Source organism: Chiloscyllium punctatum, chromosome 19, assembly GCF_047496795.1.
Source record: "Chiloscyllium punctatum isolate Juve2018m chromosome 19, sChiPun1.3, whole genome shotgun sequence".
Lineage (NCBI taxonomy): Eukaryota > Metazoa > Chordata > Chondrichthyes > Orectolobiformes > Hemiscylliidae > Chiloscyllium > Chiloscyllium punctatum.
Genome location: NC_092757.1, coordinates 90,649,281 through 90,673,128, shown reverse-complemented (window position 1 = coordinate 90,673,128; position 23,848 = coordinate 90,649,281). Strand labels below are relative to the sequence as shown.

The window sequence follows — 23,848 nt, the reverse complement described above, 5'->3', positions numbered from 1 at the left end:
CGTGGGCGCTTTAAATTGATTCATTTTCATTCTTAGCAAAAACAATCTGGAAACACATCAAAATTGAAATTTCTTGCTTTTGTTAACTTTGTAAAGTGTAGGGTCTCTGTGCTTGGTGTCTGATTAAACCAGGAGAGCGGGGAATGATTATTAAGAGTTGCTGGGAGCAAAAATTCGGGATTCTATTGATCAGTTCTGCCAAATATTTACAACATCCCAAACAACGTTACAAGCTTTCACTCACAGCGATTCAAGCCCGTAAACAATACGAGATCTAATCACCAGCATGAAATACCTACAATTGTTAATGTACTAGTTTAAAATAAATATACTCAATCTGGAGTAACGCACAGGTTTAGGTTTTCTCGTCCCGTTCAGAACCCGCCTATTTTATGCTTAAAATAATTGCACGTTGCTACATCGACATGTTACCTGCTGGATTTTGGAGATTTTAGCAGCTCGAGGTGTTTTGCGGTGCGCCGTGAGGTCGGTGTCCGGGACCGGGCTCTCTTAATCCGGGACACGGGGACGATGGAGGCAGCATGTGGGGGTGGGGGTGGAGGAGAATCGGGGGGAGTAGAAGGGGGGAATGCCTTCTGTCATTGGTTAATATTTAATTTTGTTGACATGTTTTCAAAGAGCGATCTCAGTGATGCTTACTGTACGTTGAAGCTTCCGACACCTTTTCCCCACCCCTCCTCTCTCTCAACTCATCCATCCTGCCTTTAGTTGTGAAAACCCCGCCTTTCCAGGCACACAATTGGTTAGGGCGTGTAAAATCACCAATCAACTGGGCGGCTCATTAGCAGGACAGAGCCGAAGGGAGATCATTGCAGGAGGGATCTGTCTGTGTGTGTGTGTGTGTGAGAGAGAGAGAGAGAGAGAGAAACTCACACAGAAAGAGATTGCCGAACTGTACGTGTTCTTCAAGGAGATGGTATAAGGAAGATCCGGCGTAGGCGACTCTTCCAACAGAAATCTTCTCCCCACCCCCCCTTTTTCCGGATGCACCGATGAGAGAACCAGTTTTAGCGGCGTCTAGCATGGCTTATCATCCGTTCCACGCTCACCGGGCCGCGGATTTCCCCATGAGCACATTCTTGGCCGCTCAACCTTCCTTCTTTCCCGCTCTGGCTCTGCCGCCGAGCGGGGCGGCTGCTCTCTCACTGCCCGGAGCTCTGGGCAAACCCCTGACAGACCCGAACATGGCTGAGGCCGGGATCCGCGTCTCCGCTCTGGGACACCAGTCGGCACACCTGCGACCTCTCAAGAGCCTGGAACCGGAGGATGAGGTCGAGGACGATCCCAAAGTGAACCTGGAGGCTAAAGATTTGTGGGACCAGTTTCACAAAGTCGGCACTGAAATGGTTATTACCAAGTCTGGGAGGTACGGATAACGCTGAGGATGGTCCCCAGTTCATATACCAGGCTTTCTCATTCTCAGGATTATTTAACTTTCCCAACTCATTTGCATCTTTTTTTTTGTAAAGTGCAAAATACAATTAATAATCCGTCATCTGTTATATTGTTTCTAGTAAATTCACAAAATTCTTAAGAGTAACAAATTGACATGCCAAGGGCAGAATCGGAGCTGCCAAGGCGAGCACTTTTGATGAGCAGTTCCTTATTAAAGAGCGAAATAATAGCCCCGATAGATTGTGTTTTCTGCTCAGGATTGTGAGTCATCGCTATATATTTTTAAATCTATAGAAAGAGGGCGACTGAGCTATTTCAGTGTCCTTTCCGTCGCTTACCAGTCACGCAGTTTAAAACTGCACCTCCACATTTACATTGAAGAGTTTATTTAGCTTTGCCATACAACTTCCGACAACTTGTTCTCTACCTTAAAAAAAACCGTGCAGCAAACTACTGTGTATTTTTGGAAGGATTCCTATTTGGCCCCTTAGCTGTCCCTAACGCTCCCAGTGTCGTTTACGGAGGTTCTGAGTTTGAAGCGATAAGTCTGTTGCTAATTATAATCATTGATGGTAATCGGCCAATGTCTCTTTACTGGAAGGGGTCGAGCAGGCTCCAAAAGAAAGATCAACTAGATGCGATGAGATTGCACAATTTTAACAAGTGGCCAAATATTGAGCCAACTGTCTTAATCCTCGCTTGACGAGAATAAACTTGCGCCTTATTCGGAGGTTTTAAACTAGGGGATAAACCATGATAAGAATGACTCACGTTAAGAAAACTGGGGATTGTTGTATCTTATTTACAATATTAATTCAACATTTTGAGAATGAAATAATTAATTGGAGGGTTACCAGTTTAGGGGGCAAAAGCTGTTCCAGGAGATATGAAGATTTGAGTGTATGGCTGAAATGTACTTTTGATTCAGTGTCAGGTTATAACTTGACCGTTGCTTAAAAACTGAATTGTATTTCTCAGCACGACCCCATCTTTATTTAAATGTCCTGCTTCATGTGTTTCATTGCTGTCTTAGGAGAATGTTCCCACCGTTTAAAGTGCGAGTCAACGGTTTGGATAAAAAGGCGAAATATATTTTACTGATGGACATTGTGGCAGCGGACGACTGCCGTTACAAATTTCACAATTCGCGTTGGATGGTGGCCGGGAAAGCCGATCCGGAGATGCCAAAGAGGATGTATATTCACCCAGACAGTCCGGCAACCGGTGAACAATGGATGGCCAAAGCAGTCACGTTTCACAAACTCAAACTCACCAACAACATATCCGACAAGCATGGATTCGTAAGTGTTGCTGTAGGTCGATTTATTTACTTTCCATTTGACTCGTTTCTATTTAGTAAGTATTTGCGGTGAGATTACCAAGTTGAACAACTGCTCCATGCGTGGGACTGTTACATTCATTATCTTGTTTACGTTTTTAAAATATGTTTTGCATCGTCGAACACTTACACCGCCTTGTCCCTGTTTCTGCCTAAACTTTAAAACTGATTCCCGCATGACAGATTTGATATGGATTTTGACGGAATTCACTCAGCAATAGGCGAAATAATCTCTAGGAAAAGTGAAACAAGGTCCTCAGCGACACTAGGCCACTTTCAGTCCAGAATTGGGAACAAGGAGACCGATCTGAATTATCTCCAATAAGATCGATACAGTTCCATTAACAGAATATCATAGAATATGTTAAGGCAATATCCTTCCACAATACTACAGCAATCATTTCACTTCTGAATAAAATCGTTGAGGGTCAAAATAGAAATAAAGCAGGTCAATACGATGCTGAATGCACAGGAAAGAAACCTGAATTCTGCTGGGGTTCCAATCTATGTACCGCCTCTTGTGAGAGGCGGGGGCCGTTTGAAACAATGACCACGGGCTGTCAGATTTGTTAATCGTCCTACACTCCTTGAATCGGGGATAAGACTCAGCATAAATATATGAAAGGCTGAGGGAGACATTAGAAATCAGAGATATATACTGTGTCGAGGTTCAAGAATTTATAACCATGTCTGTAAATATTACTGTTTCAGGCCATATTTTTTGCAGTGCTCTTACTCGGGGACAGGCTGAAGTGTATTAAGGATATGAATTGTGAAAAGCAGGTCAGGCTTTGTGGCGTCAGAGAGGAGAGAGAGAAAGGGAGCGAGAGCTGAGAGCTCGCTAGTTAGAAAGAGCCTGACTACTGAATGGGTGATCTCTTATCTTCAGCCAGTCGGTCTCCGAACAATCGTGCCAGTGATGCTTTAGAGGTGGACAGGGGCCAATGGAAAACAATTTATGACCATTTATTTGCGAGGGGGTGCATGTTTTAATGCACTGTCTGGGAAACTTGATTGAAGGTTGTAGGAATGGCACTGGAGGTAAAAGCAGCCATTATGAACTGGAACCGTGCAGAAAGCGCCCTGAAGCACAGCGCATTTGGCCGAGATCAGCAAGCGTGAACAGAAAATGCCGCTCGCTTTTACCAGTAACACATCCAAAAATTAAAAACAAATTACTGAAAAAAAGGGTTTCAGTTAAACCTGAGACTAATCTATCGAGACATAATAAAAAACTGAAAGACTCTATCGATTGTTTACTACCTACTTTTGTGTGATTGAATTGCAAACGCAATTGGCATTATTAATAAATAATAGGAAATACTATTCATTTTTGAAAGGTGTATCTCGGGCCTCTCTGTCTTGAAGGTTCTTGTTGAAGATTAAAGGAATTATATCAGAAGGATTTTGAGAGCCCAGGGACTCACAGGCTTGTCCTGCTGATCCAGGCTGAGTGGTTTGGCTCTAGATGATTTGCACGCCTGAGCGGGGAAACACTGTAACATTTTATATTATATAAACCCAGGACAGAGTTCAGATGACGCATCAATGCCCAGATCCAGTGTCTGTGTCTTTTATGTGTCAGAGACAATGCCTCAGTTTGGCTTTCAGTGTTTGCCAGGACCTTTTTTTTTTAAATTTAAGCTGAAGATTTTTTTCTCGGTTTTCTTGAAGTCCTTTTCAGATTCCAATCCGTGAACCTTGTCATAGAAATGGTGTAATAATAACCATGTTTTATAATATAGCTGGGGAAATGGAGGAGAGAAACTGAAGTCAAATTACAGCATGAAACTGGTGACCTCAATATTAGATGTTTGTGATACAAAACATGTCAAAATACTTACAGCCCAGAGTAGACATTTTGCAATTGCCATTTTTGTTGTAAAATAATAATTAGAGCTGATTGTAACATGGTTAATGTCATTAGTTCTTTTAAAAAATACAAATTATAATAAACAATGTTTTTTTTATACACGGATTAATCTTATTCAGTATTTCTCCAGTTTAAAAAAATATATACATTCTAGTGCTCAGGTACACACGCCGATTGCTAGTTTTCTGGTGTTTTGTACTGATTGCAGGATATAAATGCTGTTTACTCTGGATAAGCAGGGCAGTTTAAAGTTTTGTACGTGAACTGAGATTTAAAAAAAATTAAAATCCACCAGGGTAAGGTGCAGTATCCCAACGTCACGCCTTTGTGTGCGGGGAGAGTGCTGAGGAGTTAAGCGATGATGGAAATCGCCAGAAATGATCAGTTTTGTTCGTGTTTTTCACCAGATTCCAGATCCCAGAAGCAAGAGGCAATCTGCGGGCTGCCCTTCTGCGGACTTAACCTGAGTTGTTTTCTGTTGTTTTCTCAGACCATCCTGAACTCTATGCACAAATACCAGCCCAGGTTCCACGTGGTCCGCGCCAACGATATTCTCAAATTGCCCTACAGCACTTTCCGAACTTACGTGTTTCCAGAGACAGAGTTCATCGCGGTCACAGCCTATCAGAACGATAAGGTGAGCTTGGCACACTACAGTCCCATCACCCCGGCAGCTAACAGGATTCGTTCCTGCAAGGTTGGGAGGCGAGATTCACAAGCCATGCAACATTTTAATTGTCCCATTGATTCAGAATGGTTGGAGACTTTTCTCCCTGTGACTCCTTTATGTCCTTGAAGATGTGATATGACAAACATTTTTCACCTCATTTAATGGCATCTCCTCTTGAAACCAATTTAAAAAAAAAGAAATGACGGCGTCTTGGGTGGGGCCAAACCCAAAAGACAGAAAGAAATGAAAGCTAAGGCTTGCAAAAGCAGGGCTGGAAGTAGCATTCAAAGCTAACCTCTTTCTGAAGTAATAAAACCTCAGTTATTAAAATAATTTTTTGGGACAAATAAAACGTTTTATGTCAAGGCACGGGGAATACAGGGAAATAAACAGACCGGTTTTGACATTTTGAAAATGAAATTGCTGTTTGATTAATACACACTTTACTCCCATTGTAAAGATAGCGGGCAGTTTAGTTCACCCCCCTCCCCCACCACCTCCACCACACCGAATTTGACCTGTGTGAAAACTGAAGAGCTGCTAGGACAATGAGAGCAGTTAAAGTTAAATACTAGGCTTTACATTGCATCATGAAGGTGCTGGGGGCAAAATACAAATTGAAGTAAATTGTATCGATATTGGATTAGGTCTTGATTGGGGAGTGCTGATCACTGACCACATTCGTAGAAACTTCTCTTCCCTATCTCACTGTTGCTGGATACCTTGGTTCGAGGGGTTCTGTTTAATTCAGACTAGGTTCTTTGGCGAACATTGATATCAATAAAAGCATGTCATTACTGAATATTCAACTGATTGAAGTTGAACGAAGCCCTGCTCTGTTGATCGTTCCTGATAATTTCCTGATGTAGCAACATTTAAAAATAACATTATAAATGTAGCCAGCAAGATATTGCGGCCAAAGCTTCCACCTTGGAAAAGCTGTTCATGTATTTTGTTGCTCAAGTAGCTGAAGAAAAACATAGAAATTAACAATGAGGCCACCTGGGCAGTTGCTCTGAAGTTGCGCAAGTCGTTCAGTAAAATTCACGGATTTGTGACATTTCAGGCTAATTTTTCACTCCTTACGTGTTTTGCCTCTTTGAAGACGTTCGCTTTTTATTTACAAAAGTGTGGTGAAGAATGGATACAAGCAAGGCAGACTGATATGTTAGGTAATACACACACAGCATCATTTGTTTGAGGCATTCATAACTTGATCACGAACTATGCAGCTAAAAACCTTTTTAGGAGTGCTTCATTACCTTCTTAGTGGTACGTAAGATTAAATTGTTCATAGCTACACAGAGAGAAAAGTCCCCATGTATCTAATATTGACTCAATTTATTAATGTTTAATCTTGTTGGGAGAGATCCTGCAAGTAAAGCAGTTTTATAATTAATAACCAGCATCTCCCATTATCTCTACCTTCAAGGAAAATGAGAGGAAGGTGAACTTTATATCTTTATATCCTAATGTTTAAATCGATTTTTTTGGTGCAGTACTTTAATAAGATTTTCATGAAATTACATTCACTAGAATAACCTTACAGAGACTCAAAAACCCACACAGCAGAATTCAACTCATTTTTGGAAGGCGGGTTGCCCAAAATCTCTTTACAGCCGATGCAATACCTTTAAATGGAGTCACTTGCAGGAAACATCACAAAAACAAACTGTAAACAATTTGCACACCAGCACGCTCCCATAAACAGAGGTCATCTTCGTGATATTAACAGAGCGGTAAATATTGACCATGGAAGAGGGGTACAACTATGTTATTCCATTGACATATTTAACTTTGCTCACTCCCATAAGTCTAATGCTATTTTGTTTGAATGCACTATTCTGAAATAGCATTCATTTGGGAAAGCGGTTGTGTGCGCTCATCACGTTTTAGATTTATTAACATGAATTCTTTCCCCTTTGAATTCGACAGATAACGCAACTTAAAATTGACAACAATCCATTTGCAAAAGGATTCAGGGACACTGGGAACGGGAGAAGGGAAAAAAGGTAATGAAAACATTTTTTTATCGTTACGGATCTCAACACGGACTTAGAAATAGTTTCTTAAGGGGCCTGTTGGAGTTGGATGGTTCTCCCCGTTTCCCCTCAGCGATTTCACAAGCGGATATATTTGAAGCTGCGCCGTTACAGACTGGCGTAAAGGAAAGCGCGCCGTTTCTCCGCTGGAACAGAGTGCAGTAGGTCACCGCAGGTTGCTCATTGTACCTCCTGGCGGTCAGTTAAAGAATGACACTATCGATTGTAAAAAATGTGAGGGAGGGTTGTACTTTCAGACCTTGACGAATTTTACATCTTAGTATCATTTTGACTTGCATTCAAAGGTTGGAATTAACACATGTTGTTTTTCGCTATCTGTCTCACTGTAACACAGAGACAAATTGATGCTTTTTTCCCCAGAAAACAGCTCTCTCTCCCTTCTTTGCGAGTGTATGAAGATCAATGTAAAGGAGACCGAGATGGCGGCGATTCTGACGCCTCCTCCAGCGACCAACCGCTGCCTAGGGAGTCCCTGCGCTCGCCCATAGCCGCAGACCCCGTTTCACTGCAGTTCAGCCAAGTATCCAAAGGTAAGAGATAGGAAGGGTGGATTTTGGAGAGGGAGGGAGATAACAATCAGTCTCTGACCCAATCCCGAGATCAAGGGCGAAAGGTTTGTTGACCGTATGGCGTCTCCAGTTTAACCAAGGGGCTAGTGGCTTAACCTTTAAACCTGATGTCATTATTTGATTAAATAAATGCATTTGGCAGATCCAAAACCATGGACAAATATCAACTTTTTCAGAAACTAAAGACTTTGTAATCATCATTGTGAAGATAACAAAAAATAGAAATTGCAAGTACAATTCTGAATTGACCAATTACATAATGTTCTGGTCTCTTGGGAAATGTACCTCCAGATAGGAATTCATATAGTTGCGATTCCTGTCTAATTCGCCAGAGTTAAATATTAGTATTTTATGATGTTGTTGGTGTGAAAGGGAGATCTTGTTGAAATGATATAAATGTAGAGAGAAGCCAAAAGACAATGCTTGGTGCTTTAGAAATGTATCTTTCAACAACACAGCCAATATAAGTGAGAGGCCAGCGATCCAACCTGAGTAATGAATCGCTTTTACGAGTGGAAATGACACAGGAATCCCTGAAATATAAAACGTACAGAGCGTGTGTTCTATTTACATTATAAAAAAACTAACTCCCCATCCGTTAAGGGTGTGAGCATTTCGGAAGGCAAGTGGATCAAACGGCTTTGAACTTTTCTGTTCCTGGGGTTTGATTCTTATGTTTACTGGCGTCAGTTTGTGAAAGCTCCTATCTTTATTGGAACCACTTGTTCTAAAATAATTCAAACTAAAGATTGTAACTAAACAAATGGGTGCAATCGTTGGGAAAATCCATTCTAGGTTTTGCATCATACAGTTTTTAATCCAAAGGCATCTGTGTTCACCGTTATTGGAGCCAATATTTTAATGAGGTGCTGTAGCCATTAATTTTATAAATAGAATATTGCTTGCGTGCCTGTTATTTATATAAAGTTTAAATCAACTTGTATAGAGGCATTGTAGATCTAGACGTTGTAAACGAAAGCAAAGTTCACTTTAATATTTCCAAATGAGATCACGTTTAAAACTGACATCTGTTCCCAGTCTCAGATTTTTCTGGTTTTAATAACGCGGGTAATTGTAGAAATCCGTTCAGAACCGAACTCTCAAGAAACTAAACGCTCTAATAAAGACAGTCAACAAGTGAGAGTATGAAAGCAAAATAAGTCCTGGATTTATTTTAACACTTCTCTTATTTATTAAAACATCCAACTTCGTGTCCTGACCATGATTTATCAAGGGTGTAGCTCAATTCATTTGTTTCTTTGTAGATTCTGATCTGAATGTGTTGGTGTTTGTTGAGGGACATATTTAGTATAATAACACGTACTCTAATTAAATATCCGCCGACTCTCTAAACTTCTTTCTGTTGAGCGCTGGATGTAGATGGGAGCCCATTAGATTAATCTCTCCGTTCTGTTGACGAAAGTTCAAAGTCGTTTCAAATCCATCTTTGATTTATCTCGGTCCATTCAGATGACAAGTCGGGTGCGGACAGTGACCCTGAGCTGGAGAGGCAGGAGGAGCAGGCTGCCGCGATTAGTGGCAGCCCCCGAGTAGCAGGCTCCAGAAGCAGCACTCCACCCGCCGAGAATGCGGCAGGAGATTCGGCCCATCGACCGAAACAGGGATCTAACCCGGAGAAAAAGAAAGACTCGCTGGAAGGGCGCAGGGATAGTGACATCTGCTTTAGTCACAGAACCTCGGAGAGAGAGAAGAGCGAAGGGAGGAGGAAGGAGGAAGCTAAGAAGGACGCTGAATGTTTGAATAAAGATGCTTTCTCTCCCCTTATGATACAGACTGACGGCCCCTCTCACCTTAACGCTGGACATTTGCAAAGCTTGGCTTTCTCGGGGTTACACAGCCAGCAGTTTCTTAACCCTTTAAATGTCGGACAGCCTCTCTTTATCCACCCGGGGCAGTTTGCAGTCGCTCCCGGAGCTTTCTCAGCAATGGCCACCGGGATGGGACACTTACTGGCTTCGGTATCCGGAGCAGGCAGCCTGGACAACGCGACCATCACCTCGGCGCAGAACTCTGCTGGCGCGGCTCCCCACTTCCCTTTCCACCTCTCTCAGCACGTCCTGGCTTCTCAGGTAAGCAAGGCGCCGAAGCGGCGTCTGTCTGAATTCAATGACCGGAATGAACTTCCCCATCCCACTTAGTGTCAGCCATTTACATTGCAACTAAACGCTGAGACTTGTAATAATTCACGGCCCATTTGCAGATGCGGAAATCAACCTGGAACACTAAACTGTTTACATTAGAAACTCGTTTGATTATGAAGTTTTGAAAAGAAAAACCCTTCCCGTTCCTCTTCCATTATTCCCCCCCCCCCCCAATCTTTTCCTGAAGCGACCCTCTTCCATTTTGAAGGTTTGGGGTAGCAGATCCCGGAGTGGGAAAGTTACAGTCTTTATTTCCCAGTCCAATACATTTAGATCAGAGCGGATGGGGGTGGAAATAGAGAGATACATTGACGAGGATTCAGAAAACGGAACGTGCAGGAGGAGAGTGACTACACACACACAGAGACGGAGAGAGAGAGACATAAAAAATGACCAAGCCATTAACGAGTCAGCGCATCATGAGAGAGAGAGAAAAATAATGGAAATTATTGAGGGAGAGGATGAGAGACTGTGAAAGAAGAGACCGTTTATTCCGCACATTTCTCTTCCCATCTGTCATTCCGCCGGGGTGAACATATAATCGGGTTATTTTTTAAAGCCTTTTATTGTTGCTGCACTGATTGTCAGCCCAGGAATCTTACAAACACTGCGGATTGAAAGCTCGGCCCTGACCAATACAGGGAGTTCTTTTTAATGAACAATTGGGCATGAAGTCTCAGTCTTTATACCAGATCAGCCTCGATGATGGCAGGTCTCAGCTTCCAAGTGCAACACCCTACAATCAGTTATTCTGAACTCCCCCCATCAGTGTTATCCAAACCCAAAAATTCCTTGTCTAACTAGCAGCGTTTTATGCAGGTTGTGGAGGCATAGAGAAGTGTAACTTTTAACGCCCCTACATTTTGATATGAAATCATTAAATCCCAGCTCCAGTTGCAGTGGGTCCTAATCAATTGTTTCTAATCTACGCCCAACTGCTCTGAGCAGAAGTTGACGGCTGATAGATTGCTAAATCCTGCCCTGGGAGTTTTCCTGGGAGGTTGGACGATTTTCGCAAAATATTTCACCACCTTATAACGGCCAAGACAATGTTTCTTCTCTGGTTAGGTAATATCTGAAGGAAGCTTGCAGTTTTTGAAGTGGTTTTTACTTTGCAAAAGCAATTAACACATACTTTCTATAATGTGCTTGAGTGCATCATATGTAGGACCAGGTAAATGTATGTATACATTCAGAAGGTATAATTGCAGACAGACAGGATGGCAGATATGAAGACATTTTTACAATATCTTTTTAAGGGCTGCTTAACCAGCCACTCATTTGATTATCTATCCAATTTTTTTTGTCAATACTGGGATTGGGCCACGGGATTCAATATTGTAATGCTACATTGAGTTTTATTTAGTTAGCCATCAAATGTTCTGACAGATTCAATTGTATTTGTTTAAATGGATCCAAAATGGATGATTGCAAACGTAGAAAAACAAGTACTGTACATGCTATGCTTTCTTTCCTTGTTTATTTATCTTAGACGTTAACAGCTCTGTTGCGCTAAATATTCTTAGTGCGTGCAGTTAATCCTTTTCATCCCATCCAGGCGTTTAGAATTTCTATTCCAATTATAAGTTTTATTGTCAAATTAATGAACTGTTTTATTGGTGTTGATCTGTGCGATTTTAAAGTGCCAGGTAATGCCAAACGTGCAGTTCTGAGAATCCAATGTAATATATTTCAGTTAAAATACTGATGGATAATGGGGAGAGAGCTCTCATTGCAAAGTGCTGCACCTGCGGGTAATAGGAGGAGGGGTAGGTGCAGCTGAGCAGCACTCACCCCGGTCCTCCTGGGTGGGAGGCCAAACCGTTTGTGTCAATGCCAGTGTCTCGGAATCACTGGCCTCTGGGATCAGATCGGAGATTCAGCTCTGCATTTTCTAAAGTCTCATTTGTTTACACTGAAACCTGTCCTTGATCCTATATTTAGGAATGTCAAAATAGGAGGCGATTCAGCCCCTCCAGATATATCCAACATGCGTTCAGTTGGAGGCTGATTTCCATTTTGACTCGGTCTATATCTTGGCTCAGTATTTTCAAAAGATAATTTTAAAAATCAGCAATCTGAGTTTTGTAATTTTTAGTTGATTCCAACCGTTTGGAGGAGAGTTCCACATGTTTACTCCCTTATTAATGCTTTTTTTTTGTTAAAGCTTACTTTTGCAGCCCTGCATCAGACTATAGTGCAACCGTTAACGGGATTGCTTCCTTTAGTGGGTGTGAAATGTTTTCTAATGATGACTGACCAGTTGTCTGTTTCTCTGTCCCCGTCTTGTTTTTTTTTAATCCAGGGGATTCCGATGACCACTTTCGGGGGGCTTTTCCCTTACCCTTACACGTACATGGCAGCGGCGGCTGCAGCTGCCGCCATGCCCAACAGTTCCGGGGCTCCTTCCTCTCTCCACCGGCACCCGTTTCTGAGCGGCGGGCGACCCCGACTTCGCTTCAATCCTTACCCAATCCCGGTCTCCATCCCGGCGGGCACCAACCTCCTCACCACGGCCATGCCCTCAGCTCTGGGCGGCTCCGACAGCAAATTGTGCAGCCGGGACTCCAGCCCTGTCTCCGTCAGCCTGGCGCCGGAACTCAACCTCAAAAGTAACGGGGGCGGTTTAAGGACTGGAGCCAGCTCACTGTCCCCCAGAGTGACCGCCAAAGAGGCGATCAATGAACTGCAGAATATCCAGAGACTGGTCAGTGGCTTGGAGGGCAACCGGGAGACGTCTCCATCCAGGGACTCCCCAAAGTGAACGCTTTTGGTCCATTTTGGGATATCAGGACTATTAATAGATGCAAAAACAAACCTCACAGTGCAGACACCTTCAGCATCCGATCGAGGCGAGCGGCGGTGGTCGATTAGTGGCCAGAGACCACAGAGGGTACCCAGTGCTGGTTCCACAGAGAAAGGGGCAGGAGCATTGAGAACACCGCCGTGAACTGCGTTACAAGTTGGAATAAAGGAACGACCACTTCACTACTAAAAAGAACGCATTACATAAATGTAATTCACACCAGGAAAAAAAGATCTTTGCTATTTATGTAATTAACTAGTAATTTTGTGTAAATAAGCTATGGATGGCAGAATATGCAAATCGGTATTAATTTATTCATCAGTTGTAAATTCACGTGTACATATATTAGAGTTTAATTCCATGCATTTTGTTTTTTTTTGTTTTACACACGAACATCACAATATATTGTAAAATGAAATATTATAGCGCATTGGGGAAGTGTGTGCTTGAGAGAGAATGAGTTTCTAATTGTGTTTTCTAGAGGTCTATCTCACCTGCTTTCGTGAAAATGATTTGGAAACGAAAATGTGCCATCCATTACATCAATGCTATTGCAGTGTTACCTGTTAAAAAAATAACTGCGCTCTGTACAATGCTACAGATTTAATAGAACTACATCTATAAGTCCTGTGCCAGCGGGGTATACAAGGAATGCTGCTTTGTCACCTCAGGTCGTTCACCTCACGGTGTAGATTTTTAATGAGTTTCTCACCAGGCTCTCTACAAAGCGGCTTAAATAAAAAAAAAACAAAAAAAAGTATCTCAAACTGTGGTGGTTATTCGGGTAATCTATCAACAATTAAAATAAGAATTCTCTCACAACTTTCAATAAACATTTTGAAGTGAAACTCGTGCTTGTGCTATATTGAGTTGGCAGTGTGTGTGTGAGTGCAAGTCCAAGCGTGTGTCTGTCTTATGTATGGCTAGGTGTGAACTTGTGTAATTGTATGTAAGCATTTACTTAACGTGTATTTGACTTTACAAAAATAATTTGAAGTTGTACGCATATTATTGAGGAAAATGTCACATTAAAGGACAATCGTCCCAACACTAACTGTCGAGTTGGTAAAGCTATAAAACCAAAATTAACCGAATCAAAAGACTGAATATTGAGTGTTTTATGGTGGGGATGAAATGGGAAATCCTGCTTTTGGATCAGGATTCTGATGCGGTGTTCTAATTGTATACAGCCCTCTAAGCGCTCCTATCTACGCACACACCATCGAACAGTGCAATCCTATCCCTCATCAGATTAATTAATTCTTATACATATTTAGCGGGCTATTTCCTCTGGAAAGATTTACCTTGCTGTGTCAATCAGGGTTTATTTCTACTGGATTTAACGTTAGAATTCCTTTGGTTGCTTGGAATCCTTTTTCTGAGAGCCACGTATTGACTTTCACAGTAATTCTTCCACTTACTTTACATTTGGATTTCACCCAAACATCAATAGGATGTTTTCACATTGTAGCCTGTTCAAACTTAGAATAAGTCATCTACATCATCAACAGATCACACTTCGATCTGTCCTGGCCACGTACATATGGGAACTTTACGCTGGTGTTTTATTACAATACAATTACCCCTATACTAAATACAGTGAGAGTTCCGCTTCTTGCGGCGGCTAAGACTCCACAAGTTTGCTCTGAAATCTAAGTGTTTAAAATAATTGAAAAGCAGAGTTTATGGATCTTATACTTGCAGGCAAATAAACGTTCTTCGAGTCACCTTGATTTGGGAAGCAGACACTGCAAAATACTACATGCCATCAAAGGAGTTTGGTATTTACACTGAGCAATATCATATATAGGCACAATATACTTTCTGGACTTGTAACCACATTTTAGAATAGGGACGAAAAAGTGGGTTCAATGAAGTGATCTAATTAAGAAAATTGTGAAAGTTATCAAACATTAGAAGTAGCAAAATGATGTTGTCAATAGTTGTGGGAGATATGTCTCCGTGTGTGCAGTTTTACTCAACACCGACCCAAAGACAAAATAAGGAATCCATTGTCATTGAATATTTTGTAGGAAGGGGAAATGTCTCCGTTTGCAGAATGTTTGAAGTGTGGGGCTTTAAGAGTGAAAGTTTTAAAAGAAAGGCACGCTCGGCGGAAGAACGAATATTGGGAGTAAAGATGAGATTTGTTGGGGAGGGCCACAAGACAACAAACTTTGTAAATTCGCTATAATCCCATACAGATCCAGTTACGTCACACACAGGAGAGCACATACAAGTCAGACCAGTAAAGATACAGGTCTATAGCCACACACACAATACAAGCACACATATACATACCGAGATATACTAGATCAGTGCACGTAGATACAGACTGAAACACATCCTCAGGTGCACACGCACAGCCAGTCACGTGTATTCGCACAGATACTCATTCAGATACACATGCTGAGATATATCCAGAATTGAACTGCTCACTTGTAGTTGCACGCGAACACACTCATTTACAAATACAGGCTCACATATTGGCAAAGAAATCTTCACAAATGAATGAGCCTTAATATATTTTACATTTCTGCTGCCAATTATTTCAGCAGTTCATGCTCGCCAATGGACAGATACCAAATTCACTATTTCACCAACATTGTCAAATTTAATAACTCATGTCTGATAAACTTCAATAATTTATGACAGATCCTGCCAGGTAGCCTGAGGTCGGTAGATTGTTAATTTTGCGAAAAAGTCCAAAAGGTTTGTTTGAAACATGATCCTGAGGATTTCCCCTCCTCCTGGCTAATAGGGTACCGGTTTACCAATAAATTAAAAAGAGAAATCACTTTGATGTCTGGATTGATGGGAGGTCGTGCTTATGTACTTTAAATTCAACCTGGCGGCTTTAAGTTCAGGCCATTAATGTATGAAATAAACAGTCTTTTCCTCGCCAATTACCGAGTGCTCCGTACCAGCAAGATTTATGGGATTTTGTGTCAGAAGTTGATGGCTTCATTTTTAGTTCCCTGCCGAGATTTGACGCTGTTTGGGCGCCACCTCCCGGGCTCATGCAACATTGCGGGAGGCGGGGGCTGAGCTTGAGCGTTGTTGCTTTGGGACTGTTAAGAGCCACAGACTTTGTGACAGTTTCTGGCGTGACGTCAACTTACTGTTAAAGTCATTTCACCAAACGTTGAATTGACCAAAAAACATTGATGTCAAATACGCAATTTGTAAAGATTGAAAACAGGAATTGAATAACGACAAGAAACGAAGCTTTAGCGTTAGGTGACTTTCTTTAATCTTCACTGAATTAATTAAGAAGTGAAATATTTTGTCACATTCTGCTGGGTAGTATCCCTTTTAATTCGTTGTTCACTAACCGACTGGCTCTTCTGAAAGCCCGCGTTTATTTTCAGTTTTTCTACTTAGATTTATTATCGCTCTTGAACTATAGAATTCACAGTAAATATTTAGGTTGTTCTCTCCCTATGGACACATGGCCTTAGTTTAATGGCTCGCCTGATCATTGCTAAAAACGAGTTTTTAACTCTGTTTAGCGAGAGTTAAATAAATAAAGGCGGTGTTGCGGGGGGGGGGGGGGTGTTGTGCAGTTTACTGGATTCTCCTGAGAAAAGATCCCCACCTGACTGTGAGAAATCAACTCTAGAGACACTTTTATTTATATTTTAGAGACAAGGGTTTGGTCAGAGGCATAGTGCGTGCAAATGTCATCAGGATTTGAATGACTACATCTGAACTGTGAATGATAAAGGTCACAGTCTCAACATTTCTGAAGCAATTTCTTTTAAGGATTTCAAGTTTTATTTTTCAGGAGAGATACAAAGTGCAAGTGAGAGGTTGGTCTCACTGATCTCGGGTCCTGTTCATTTCCTTTTGGGTAGTTTTCCTTCCAATGCAGGCTTTGGGCTGCGGAGAGTCGGCTGCAGTCACTAGCCACTGAACCACAATGACAGAGTCTGGGAGGGAGAGAAAAAAATGAGGTTGGGAGGGGGGGGGGGGGGGGGGGGGGTGCGGAGGCGGGGTGGAGGGGAGCTGAAATGGAAAAAAACGGAGACGCAGGCTGAGTGAAAAAAAAACAGCGACGGAGAGAATAACACAAACATCGTGCCACAGACTCAGCGGATTGAGGAGAGAGAGAAAATTGGAGAGAAGCAGAAAATGAATTATAGAGACAGAGGAAATGAAAGATAATTATAAAGAATGAGAAAATTATAGGGACTGGGTTGGAGGAGGGGGTACAGCATCAGGAAATAGTATGCGTTAGAAAGAGCCAAGTGATCCCACAACCAACAGATCAGATCAAAGCTCTGACGTGCTGTCACATCCCAGTTGTGAATGGTGGCGCAGAATTAAACAACTAACCAAGGAAGGAGTTCACCTCAAATACCCAATCCTCAATTATGGAACAGCCCAGCATGTCAGTGCAAGGACAAAGCTGAAACATTTGCAACAATCTTTAATCCGAAGTCTGAAATGGATAATGTATCTCAGCCCCCTCCCTGGTTCTGCACTATCATTGATGCCAACCTTCAATCAATTCAATTCATTCCACATGATTGGAAAATATTACTGAAGACATTCAATAGTTCAAGGCTATAGGCTCTGACAATATCCTGACAGTAGTAATTGCTTCAAAGCCAGACACTAACCCAAGGCAAGCAATTCCAGTACAGCTATAAGAATGGCATTTGCCCATCAATGTAGAACATTTCACAGGTATATTCTCTTGTCAAGAAACAAAACAGATCCAAGCCAAAGAATTGCTATTCTATCAGTCTGGTCTCAATGATTATTAAATAATGGAGGGTATTGAGGTCAATGCTATCAATTGGCACTCAGAGGGAGGTGGTAACACAGTGGCAATATTGTTAATCCAGCAATTCAGAGACATTGGTTCAAGGGGCACAAGTTCAGATACCACCATGACCGCTGATGGAATTTGAACTCAATTAATATATTTTGAATAAAAAGCTGGTGTCAGTGATAACCATGAAAACACCATCAATTATTGAAAAAAAATGCATTTACCTCTGTCCATTACCTGCTGTCCTTACCTGGTTTGGTTTAAATACAAAACTTGAATTAAAAAAAATAACCAAAGTAACCTATTCACTAACGTTCAGTTTGGTTTCCATCATGGCCTCTCAGGTCCAATATACCCTTCAACTAAACATAGACAAAAGATCTGAATTCAAGCTAATAGGAAAGACTGACTTTCTTTGATTTGACATTGAGATAACATTTGACTGAGTCTTACATCAAACAGCACTGGAAAACTGAAGTCAATAGAAATTGCAACAAAGTTTTCCACTAATTGGATTCATACCTGGCACATAAAAAGATGGTTGTGCTTGTTGGGGGTCAATCCCCTCAATTCCAATTTATTGCTGCAGTAATTCCTCAGGATAGTGCTCTGGGTCCAACCATATTCATGTTCTTTATTGATGGTCTTCTATCCATCATAAGAATTTGGGGAGGCTTGCTGATGATTGCACGATGTACTCGGCATTTCATGTTCAGTTACAGCAAGATCCAGACAACATTAAGGCTTGGGCTAATAAGTAATTAGTAACATTCATTCATGTCACACAACTGAGAGAAAGTGAGTACTGCATATCCTGAAAATCAGAGTCAAAATGTGTGGCACTGGAAAAGCACAACAGGCCCAGGCAGCATCCGATGAGCAGGAGAGTTGACATTTCAGGCATAAGCCCTTCATCAGGAATGTGATGCCAAACAATGATTATCTCCAACAAAAGAAAATCTAACCATCTACCATTGCCGTTAATTGGTGTTATCATCCATAAAACTCCAATCACCAACATTCTGGGAGTTACTATTGACATCTGGAGTACCTGAATCTGTCCAACATCCAAAAGGCTCAGGTCAGGAGCGGGATGGAATATCCTACACTTGTCTGACTGTGTGCAGCTCCAACAATACCCAAGAAGTTCAAGGCCATCAAGACAAAGGAGCCTGCTTGACATTGTTACCCACCCGCTACCTTCACCATTTAATCCCTCCAGCACCTATATACGATTACAGTAACACACTGTTAAAGAACAGTAATTACCAAATCTGTACCATCTACAAGTACAACAACAGCAGACAGTTGAAAATACAATCTTCTGCAAGTTCCTTTCTGAACCACACACCATCCTAACTTGGAACTATATTGCTGTTCTTCATTGTTGCTGGGTCAAATTCCTGGAACTCCCTTTCTGTGGGGGTAACTATAGCATGTGAACTGCAATTCAATGTCACATTCTGAATACCAAAAAACATCAATGATACATCACAGCCAAGAACAAAAGAAAGAAAAGGAGTTGTATTGATGGAGCAGGTGGCTACATAGAGATGCATTTATCAGAGAATGATAGACAGACAGAATACATAGATGAAAAATTCTGTGCTATTATTTCCTCCAAATTCACATTAAATCCAGTGATGAGATTCTGTCTGACTCATTTGGACCTTTATTGTTGGTATATTTATAAATAAATTAACTGTATTGATTATCTAGTCAGAATAAGGAATGGATAGTTGAATTGAATAATTGAATTAAAACAGAACATGCTGAAAGAAAGGAACAGTTCGGGTAGTATCTGTGGAATGAGCAACAGAGTTAACATTTGAGTTGAGTCTGATATGACACTTCTTTTGAAGAAGAAGCATAAACTCTGTTTCTCTTTTGACCCATGCTGCCAGACTGATGAGTTTCTCTAGCATTTCCTCTTTTAATTTCAGACTTTCAGCATCCACAGTTTTTAACTTTTATATGAATCATTTAATTGACCTGAAATGTGAATTTGGTTTTTTTCTCCACAAACATTTCTAGGATTGATTAAAGACAAATGTTTAAAAAAAGATAAAGCAAATTGGGGCAATATGATGGCTCAGTAGTTAGCAATGCTCCACAAAGTGCCAGGGAGCCAGGTTTAACTGTGTGGAGCTTGTACATTCTCTATGTATCTACATGGGTTTCCTCCTACAGTCCAAAGGTTTGCAGGCTGGGTGGATTGGTCATGCTAACTTGCCCATAGTGTGCAGGTTAGGTGGATTGGCCATGCTAAATTGCCCCTGGCTTGTGGGTTGGATGGATTAGCCATAGGAAATGCAGGGTTACAGGGATGGGGTGGGATGCTCTTCAGAAGGTCAGTGTGGATTTGATGGGCCAAATTGCCTGTTTGCCTGTCTATGCAATACGTTTTGAAATGAATACTAGCTCAAGAGTAAATCTTTAGAGCAGAGAGCTGAAGCACAAATGTGAACTGGAATTGAACTCAGGAATTAATGGAGCAATATCATTTGGTGCAATGTATAGGAATTACCAACTGTAATGACATTTGTGACAACATGGGGCAGGAGAAGAAAATAAGACGACAGATGCAGTTCAATGTAAATGTAAAGTGAAACATTTGGAAATAAGATTTGAAGTGTGGTGGATTCATTACTGTTCTAGTGATGCAGAGAATGTAAGTTCAAACCCCATGGTGGGAATTGGAATTCATTTTTATAAAAAGATTTGATAGATTGACTTAAAACCTAAACTGAAATTGTAATACTTTTTAGAGAAGGAAACCAGCCATCCTTATCTGCACTGGTCCATCTTCACTTCAAAATCACACCAGTGTGATTAACTCTTAACCGTCCCTTTTAGTGGACAAGTAAGCAACTTAGTTTTTATCAATTCACTTCCAAAAAGAAGGGTTAATTGCACAATCTCATCAGTGCAACTATTATTGGGCAATAAATGCCACAGTTGCCAGCAAAGCTCACATACCAAAACTGAATTAAAAACATGAACTCAACAAATATACAATACATGCAGAAACAAGGATACTGATGTGTACAAACACAGACTCACATACACAGCAACACATGCAAACACACATCAGAAGACAAGTTAAGCAAATGGGCAAAAATTTGGTAGATAGTATGTGGGAAAATGTGAGGTTGCGCACTTTGACAGGAAGAATAGGGGAGCTAAATATTGTTTAAATAAAGAAAGACTTCAGAAAGCTACAGAACAAGGAAGTTTGGAAATCCTTGCCCATGCATCACAAAAAGCTAGCAACCAAGCCAAGCAAGTAATAGGGAAGGCAATTGAAATGTTGGACTTTCTTTCAAAGGTAGTGGAGAATAAAGGTTTTGCTGAAGCTGTACGAGACATCAGAAAGATCACAGCTGGAATACTGTAAACAGTTTTGGGTCCCCTATGCAAAGCAAAATAGATTGGCATTGGAGGAGACCCAGAGAAGGTTCACCAGGCACATCCCTGATGAAGAGCTTATGCCTGAAACAGTGATTCTCCTGCTCCTCGGATGCTGCCTGACCTGCTGTGTTTTTCCCATGGCACACTTTTCAACTCATATTGGGTATGGAGAGATTGCCGTATGAGGAGAGGTTGAGTAGTTTGGGCCTGCATTCATTCAAATTTAGAAGAATGAGAGACAACCTTATTAAAGCTTCCAAGATTCTTAAGAGACTTGACAAGGTAGATGGGGAAAGGTTGTTTCCCCATTTGGGACAGTCCTTTATTGGAGGGCATAATCTCAGAATGAAAAGGTCATACATTTAAAGCAGAGGTGAGTAGGAAATAGTCTCTCAGAAAGATAGTAGAATTTGAACTTAATAGATAGCTCGATTTAAGAGTCTAATAATGACCATGAATCCATTGATGATTATTGGAAAAAACCCATCTGGTTCTTGAGGGAAGGAAACTGCCATCCTTACCTGGACTGCCCTACATGTGATTCCAGACCCACAGCAATAGGGTCTTAACTGCTCTCTGGGCAATAAATGCTGATTTAGCCAGTAATGCCTTTATCCCATGAATGAATCAAAAATGTTGTGAAGCTGTGGAACTCTTTATCACAAAGAGCGAGAGAGGTTGAGCTGTTAGTTACATTCAAGGCTGAGATAGACTGATTTTGATTGTGTCATGGAATTAAGGATCACACAACACCAGGTTTATTTGGACTATAACCAGGTGTTGTGTGATTTTTTTTTTACTTTGTACACCCTAGTCCAACACCGGCATCTCCAAATCATGACAATCAGCCATGATCTCATTGAATGGGCTGAATGGCCTAGTTCTGTTCCTACATCTTATGGTCTTATTAAATACACATACTAGGTTAACAAAGTCAATACTTCCCATAACATGGAGCACAGTGCCAATTGCAACTTGAGTAAAGGTCGAGCAGCATTTATACGCAGAGAATCACAATGGCAACTGTATATAATGACTGGAACTAGTGAGAGGGAGAAAAGAGTGAGCAGGTTGCCCACAAAAGATGATAAAACTGAGAAAGTTTTTTTAAAGGAGCTCTGTATGAAAAAAAGGGTCAGGTAAAGTCAGATGTATGAATGTATTCGGGTTTATGTGAATGTATGTTTGAATATGAATGGATTTTGTTAGGAGAGTACGCACTTCACAATTAATACCAGGCGAAAACCAGTCATTCACTGCTGTATGCTCCGCCTGAATTCGGGTGGCACAGTGGCACAGTGGTTAGCACTGCTGTCTCACAGCGCCAGAGACCCGGGTTCATATTCCCACCTCAGGCGACTGACTATGTGGAGTTTGCATATTCTCCCCGTGTCTGTGTGGGTTTCCTCCGGTTTCCTCCCACAAGTCCAAAGATGTGCAGGTCAGGTGAAGTGGCCATGCTAAATTGCCCGTAGTGTTAGGTAAGGGGTAGATGTAGGGGTATGGGTGGGTTGCACTTCGGTGGGTCAGTGTGGACTTGTTGCGCTGAAGGGCCTGTGTCCACACTGTAAGTAATCTAATCTAGATCTTTGGCTTCTGCTCATAGTTAATCCTGGGCTGCTTGCTTGGTACTTTTGCCAGTGGGGGGTGGTTTGGTATTGGTTTATATTTGTGAAATTTAACAGAACTAGAATAAGTTGGCAAGTGTAAAAACAGAATTCGTGCAAATTTCTGAGACAAAAAGCCAGTATGTACGAAATATGGTGTGACTGCAAACAGCAGTGTGTATACACCACATGTAAAAACGCTGCACCGATCTAAAGAATATAAAACGGGAGTGAGTAGAAATAATGGCCAGCGTGTAAATATTGCAAAGTCTGATGTGTAAGTAATGCACATTGTACACACGAAAATAGCCAATCCGCTGTGAAACAGTATTAACAGTGCAGCCAGTAAATGAAAGTGCGAAAAATATTGCAGACAGAATATGAGCGTAAACAGTAGGAAGCCCAAGCAGGTGTAAATAGAACAGATTGATCCTAACCCTGTGGCAGACTCAGGCAAACGCGATTGTGTACACTTTGTCGGGTGAAGTGTGGTAGTTAGGCAGCCGTTGACTGGAATCTTCGGTTACAGTATTATCCTGGGACATTGCAGGGGGGTTTTGAGGCTGTACCGAAGCGGGTGATTCTCTTCCCGGATGGAGATTTCCCAGGCTCGGCTTGCATTGCCAACACTGGCCTTTGCTACCTGTGTGACTACTGAAGGGGCGGCCGTCTGGCCAGACCCTTATTTCGGGACAGCACCCTGTCCTGGGCTGGGATTGGCGTGGAATTGGAGGCCGAGATCTGTCGGCAACAGAGGCGGCGCTTTTGTCCGGGTTAGCCTCCCCCCATCCCCGCTCCTCGGCCTGACGCCTGGCTGCCGGCCTCTCGGCTTCAGCACAGCCGAGGACAATAGCAAAGCCTGTGTCCCTGGAGAGTGCGGTTTCCTAATTGGAGGCGCTTTCAGCTGCCAACCTCAGTCCGTCTCCTGGTCATTGTTACCTCCCATTATCGGCTGGCGAGAACTCAAACCAATCACCATCAATCACAGATCAATGAGCTGGAAATGGTTATTGATTCCTTCTCCAAACAAACTCCAATTAAGCCACAAGAGTCCGTTTTTAATTTATTAATAATGAGGGTTGGTGCTCTGATGAAGGAGGACGGGGGCAATTAATGTTGAAAAAGATTAGCTTTGGCTTAGAGCTACGCAGT

At 41.8% G+C, this 23,848-nt stretch overlaps 1 protein-coding gene and 1 long non-coding RNA gene across 3 annotated transcripts in view; one reads left to right on the top strand and one right to left on the bottom strand.

Moving 5' to 3' along the window:
• Positions 1 to 671, bottom strand: part of LOC140491608 (uncharacterized) — a 57,297-nt gene extending 56,626 nt beyond the window's left edge. Inside the window, exon 1 of the long non-coding RNA XR_011963341.1 lies at positions 433 to 671. This is a non-coding gene — a long non-coding RNA (uncharacterized lncRNA). The remainder of the gene's footprint in view (positions 1 to 432) is intronic.
• A 42-nt stretch (positions 672 to 713) lies between these two features.
• tbx2b (T-box transcription factor 2b) lies at positions 714 to 13,946 on the top strand. Of its 2 annotated transcripts, none has more exons than XM_072590048.1 (7): positions 714 to 1,387; positions 2,450 to 2,717; positions 5,119 to 5,265; positions 7,234 to 7,310; positions 7,722 to 7,891; positions 9,401 to 10,020; positions 12,398 to 13,946. In XM_072590048.1, exons 1-7 carry the CDS (start codon positions 1,014 to 1,016, stop codon positions 12,854 to 12,856), a joined length of 2,115 nt encoding a protein of 704 aa, XP_072446149.1. In that variant the 5' UTR covers positions 714 to 1,013; the 3' UTR covers positions 12,857 to 13,946. The 2 variants fall into 2 exon arrangements, with proteins under 2 accessions (XP_072446149.1, XP_072446148.1); XM_072590047.1 differs by having other exon boundaries at positions 2,450 to 2,729.
• Positions 13,947 to 23,848: the final 9,902 nt, after the last annotated feature.

What these genes read in the sequence shown, in the direction of transcription:
- tbx2b (XM_072590047.1), top strand. Translation starts at nt 1,014, where the DNA reads ATGAGAGAACCAGTTTTAGCGGCGTCTAGCATGGCTTATCATCCGTTC. An exon ending in GTTATTACCAAGTCTGGGAG is followed by an intron (nt 1,388 to 2,449) that starts GTACGGATAACG and finishes TTGCTGTCTTAG; the next exon opens with GAGAATGTTCCCACCGTTTA. An exon ending in ATGGATTCGTAAGTGTTGCT is followed by an intron (nt 2,730 to 5,118) that starts GTAGGTCGATTT and finishes TTGTTTTCTCAG; the next exon opens with ACCATCCTGAACTCTATGCA.